Below are 5,065 nucleotides of genomic sequence, written 5' to 3'. Positions count from 1 at the left end.
TTCATATTGTTGTTCATCCTAAGGGGCTGCAAACCCCTCAGCTCCATTGGTTCTTTCTCTAACTCCTATCCTGGCTTTTTAAAATTTAGTTCTGTTTTTCAATTGTCTCCTTAAGTTTTGAGTTCTGTGTTACACACAATGGTTGTAAGATCTACCATTCTTTTTCATGAGACATTCTATCTTAATTTCTTTCCCATTAGATGTAATGTGATTGTGACATCAGTTTTATTGAAACATTTATGCTGTTATATACTATTTTTGTGGCTGGTGATTGTATTACTATCTTGTAAGAGTTTTTGCTTTTCTTTCTTTACTTGCTCAACCATAAGTGGCAGAAATGTTTGTAACCTGAACATCTAAAGCATGTTCATACTCTTTTTTAAAGGAGGCCTCCCATCAGACTGGAGGATATGGGCCACATATAGAACAGTAAGCAGTAGGCATAGGTAACCCCCCCTCTTTTCCTTTTTCTTTCATTTTCTCCTGTGCTCTGACATGGTACAAAGCCATGATTGCTTTACTGGGGCAGAAAATGTGGAAATATTCAGAAAGCCATAGTGAAAGCCATTAATTATAAATGAATATATGATTTTGATTAGCACACAAGATTACATATTTGAATTATTGAGAGATTGCTCTGCATTTCATGCAAGGAATGGAAAATATGGTAAATCTATTGCAATGAAGCTTATGGCAACCAGGACTTTTCTTTTAGCATATGGAACTTGTTCTAAGTACTGCCATAGATTGAATGGTAAGTACTCAGTTGGAGTACTTAGGCTGTGACTGGGGTAGTAATAAGACAGTTTAGTATAGTGGGCACAGAAGAGACCAATGTATGTTGTCATCCTTGATCATTTTCCTTTATGGTCTCACAGAAATGGCAAACTCACTTTCGGGACAGTGTTTCTGATACCTGAACCTCAGACTTGATAGTCATGTTGATAGAGATGATCTCTGCAACTTATTACCATCACTGAAAATGCATTTTTAAAAATCAAAACTAATTCAGTGTAAGACACAAGACTTAGGATAACAACAGACAGGTATTAAAATGCAAGGAGAATAATTTATTAGTGCAAGATGTTGAAACCTTCACATTGAGCAGCAATAGTCAGTTTAGTGTTAAATCCCAAGCGTTACCAGGAAATTCCACTTGCAACCATGTTTGAAGATCACACATCAATAAAACTTTTACCTACAAATAAACAGAAAGCAAGAGAAGAAAGGTGAGGTGAGTCAGGCAGCTCTTGGAGAAGAAATGGTAACAAACTAAGAGTCCATGTAGGGCACTGCGGAAAGATGAAAAGAAAACCACAAAGTGTGTTCAGGGAAGTAAAGTCAAATAATGCATATTAATGGAAGCTATTTCCAAATTCAGGCTACCACAGTGTGGGTGGGTTCAACAGCATCGCTCAGGTCTCTAGTTCTCTATGATGAGGAGGGGACAGTATGGGTCGCAGCTCCCCAGACATAACTTCTTTAGATGGTTTAAAATTGTGGCCTCTACTTTCCTTCCAGTTCGACAACTAGGGTAGATCCAGGGCAGAAGTGAGTATGAAGTAATGGAAACAGGGGGTTCTCAGGATCCTGGCAGTGGGAGCAAATTTGACAGAGAAACATATCCTACCCCATATTTTGATCTTTTTTTTTCATAAAGCAACATTTTTTTTATTAGATGTTTTCTTTATTTACAATATCTCCTTTCCCAGGTTCCCCTCCAAAAATAAAATAAAATAAAACAAAAACTAAAACAAACCCCTGTTCCCCCCGCCCCCCTGCTCACCACCCCAGCCCCTCCTGCTTACTGGCCCTGGCATTTCCCTACACTGGGGCATAGAACCTTCACAGGGCCAAGGGCCTCTCCTCCCACTGATGACTGACTTGGCCATCCTCTGCTATACATATGCTGCTGGAGCCATGAGACCCACCATGTGTACTCTTTGGTTGGTGTTTTAGTCCCTGGGCGCTCTGAGGGTACTAGTTAGTTCTTATTGTTGTTCGTTCTAAGGGGCTACAAACCCTTCAGCTCCTTGGGTCCTTTCTTCAGCTCCTTCACTGGGGACCCTGTGCTCAGTTCAATGGATGGCTGTGAGCCTCTACTTCTGTATTTGTCGGGTACTGTCACAGCCTCTCAGGAGACAGATAAATCAGGATCCTGGTGGCTCATGCCTTTAATCCTAGCACTTGGGAGGCAGAGGCAGGCGGATTTCTGAGTTTGAGTCCAGCCTGGTCTACAGAGTGAATTCCAGGACAACCAGGGCTACATAGAGAAACCCTGTCATGAAAAAAACAAACATATTTTGATCTTAAGGAGGTTGTCTCCAGGTTCCTTTCTATCATCTGTGTGTTTTTCATTTACCAAAATCCCCCATGGATTTCAAAGGAGATAATGTCTATTCAGTGTGCTGATATAAACTTCTTCAAAGTCCCCAGCAGATTGATAATAGAGTTAGCTATAAAACCTACTTTTGGCCAGGCGGTGGTGGCATACGCCTTTAATCCCAGCACTTGGGAGGCAGAGGCAGGTGGATTTCTGAGTTCAAGGCCAGCCTGGTCTACAAAGTGAGCTCAAAAAAGAAAAAAAAAAGTGAGCTCCAGGACAGCCAGGGCTATACAGAGAAACCCTGACTCAAAAAACTAAAACCTACTTTTGTAGGACCCTATTTGCCCTTGTTAGGATGCCACAAGAGTGTTGCATCTAGGATAAAACTGTAGAATGAGGTAACTATCCTAGGCACTGTTTACAAATAAACTCAGATCAGCAGTGTATTCCTGAACCAACCTATCACTGATGTCCTGTAGCTCTCCCCATCCATGTGTTCTCAGGAGAATGTCACATCAGCTTTGTTTGTGGCCTTCTGAGAGTGTAAAGCAATATGAACATACCAGTGTTATTCCCATTGCAAATCTTTCTCCATATATTATCTTCTCTATACATCTCTTCACTGTCAGCATTGCTTCAACAGCCTCTGGAGATGCATCGTAGTCCTCAAGTTCTTCCTCCAGCTCTTTCTCACTGCTTAGTAGGAAGCTTAGGGTTTCATTCGCAACAGCTGGACAGACCTGCCCAGCGTTAGCTGGAAGGTGTAAGCAGAAAGAGTGAAAGTTAGTTAATCAAAATAACTTTTTTGTTTTGTTTTGCTTTTTTTTTTTCTAGATATGGTTTCTTTATGTAGCACTGACTGTCCTGGAACTCACTTTGTTGACCCTTCTAACCTTGAGACTCAAACGGACAGAGATCCACCTTCCTCCGCCTCCCAAGTGCTGGTATTAAAGGCCCCAATGGCTACTTTTTATTTTTAATTTTTTGCCTGGATTTCTCTGACTTGAGACTGCAGACTGGACAGGATATGGAGGATATTGTGCCCCCTAATGTTCCTGTATGAAATCCTGAAGCTCACACAGCAAGTGACTGATGGAACAGCATTGCTGAATCTTTCTGTGTCTGTATTTTAGTCCACATCCATGATGCTACAATCGTCTATGGCTTCCTGAGATTTTCTCCTTTAGCATTAAAAGTTTTAGGTTTAACTTCATATCCAGTAGCATTTTTATGATTCTTGGACAGTTGAAAATAGGCATTTTTTTTGTCAGCCAACTAGATATGAATATCAGAATTTTGTAAGAGATAGGAAAAGTAAAAAGTGAGTAGATTCCTTATGTGTAGAGAGGTGACAATTTGAAATTGACAATTAGGTCATAGTATCAGGTATATTTCAAGGTAAAAAGGTATATGAATTGATCAGTTTTGAATCACACTCAGGCACATCTGAGAACCTAGGAAAAGTTTTGGTTTTGCACAGTAATGCTTAGATTCACTTCTAGGCAGGTTGACAGGGCAAATTAACACCCACCGTATGGATTGTAAAGATGTATGATGATTGTCCACATAAGAACTGAAGAAATTGTCTTTTCTAATCTAGGTTCCACATTCCCTTCACTGCTCTTAATAATTTTCCAGCAGTGGCCTGCACTAGACTCAGACCCAAGTTCTTCACATTTAACGTAATCTAGCTTGGATCATAGGGATGTGCCACCAGACCCAGTTTTCGCAAGGACATGTAAATATCATACCCAGGAGGTGCTTGAACAGTATCTGATATGAGCCTTAAACAGAGTCCATCAGGCTGTAGGGAAATGTTGTAAGCTATAGGATGAGGGGTAGCTAGGCAGGCAGGAGGAGATGCAGAAAAGAAACAGAGAATAATTGCCTGTGAGACTTAGTTAATTTTTAAGGTACTGAGTATGGAGGAATGTTCTGCAAATGGATTGTTTGTGAAAAATTTATTAATTTAAGAAAAGCAAACATCTTACTGGTGATTACTACACCATTTCTATCACCATTATTGGGAGAATCCCAAGAAACTGATCAGGCTTCGCAGGTTTGCTTATCCTCAGCATCTAGTTGAAAGATTTGAAAATTTATTATTCACAGATTCAGAGAACATTGACTATTGGGAATGGAGAGCTTTTTCAAGTCAGTTTTCAATACAAGAAAGTGAAAAATAATACAACGAATAGTGTCCCTTTAATAAGCATTATTTCCTAAACTTTGTTCCTAATATTCTTTTTGGTTGTTTCCATATCCTCAGCCCCCTCAAAGCTTCATAAAGCAGGAGAAAATTAGTTAAATGTATCTGGAGTTTGTGTTCTTTTGGAGAGCTAATAAAAGAGGTTGGGGAAAATTTTAGAATATTGGTCTTTTCCTAACTCCAACCTATGGCACAGAAACTTACCAAGTGTTCAAAGGGGAGAACTTACCGGGAGCCGTGGCTGGATTAATCATAAATAATGCTCACCTTCATAGCAACAAACCACCAGAATGATCAGTAGAAGACACAGGCTCAGCCTCATGGTGCTCAGTTTGCTTTTAGACTTAGCAAGTGGTGAGCAAATGGACTCTCCCAAAGCCTGTAAAGGCCAGGAATATTTATACATGGTGAGGCTTACTGGTCTTGCCTCAGGCAAGCTCACAAAGCTTGTAACTATTAATATGACAACAGTAGACACAACTTTTAGAAGAGACATTATTTGTAATTTCCATCAATATAACATTGAGAAA

The 5,065-nt window shown here is 40.0% G+C and overlaps 1 protein-coding gene across 1 annotated transcript; it reads right to left on the bottom strand.

Annotated features, from left to right (window-relative positions):
* Positions 1 to 1,114: 1,114 nt before the first annotated feature.
* On the bottom strand, positions 1,115 to 4,857 carry LOC116101403 (prostatic steroid-binding protein C2-like). The gene is made up of 3 exons (XM_031384980.1): positions 4,803 to 4,857; positions 2,890 to 3,080; positions 1,115 to 1,198 (listed from the first exon to the last, which is right to left on the bottom strand). The coding sequence occupies exons 1-3, from the start codon at positions 4,855 to 4,857 to the stop codon at positions 1,115 to 1,117; spliced, it is 330 nt and encodes a 109-aa protein (XP_031240840.1).
* Between the last annotated feature and the right edge of the window lie 208 nt (positions 4,858 to 5,065).

Source organism: Mastomys coucha, unplaced genomic scaffold (assembly GCF_008632895.1).
Source record: "Mastomys coucha isolate ucsf_1 unplaced genomic scaffold, UCSF_Mcou_1 pScaffold21, whole genome shotgun sequence".
In the NCBI taxonomy this organism is placed as follows: Eukaryota; Metazoa; Chordata; class Mammalia; order Rodentia; family Muridae; genus Mastomys; species Mastomys coucha.
Note: the sequence above shows the minus strand (reverse complement) of the source record. Positions and strands in the feature narration are given on the sequence as shown.

Excerpts from the sequence above, each read along its gene's own strand:
- LOC116101403 (XM_031384980.1), bottom strand. The coding sequence starts at position 4,857 with ATGAGGCTGAGCCTGTGTCTTCTACTGATCATTCTGGTGGTTTGTTGC. Across the intron at positions 3,081-4,802 it reads GGTGGTTTGTTGCTATGAAG|CTAACGCTGGGCAGGTCTGT; the intron begins GTGAGCATTATT and ends TACACCTTCCAG. Across the intron at positions 1,199-2,889 it reads TTGCAATGGGAATAACACTG|GTAAAAGTTTTATTGATGTG; the intron begins GTATGTTCATAT and ends GTTTATTTGTAG.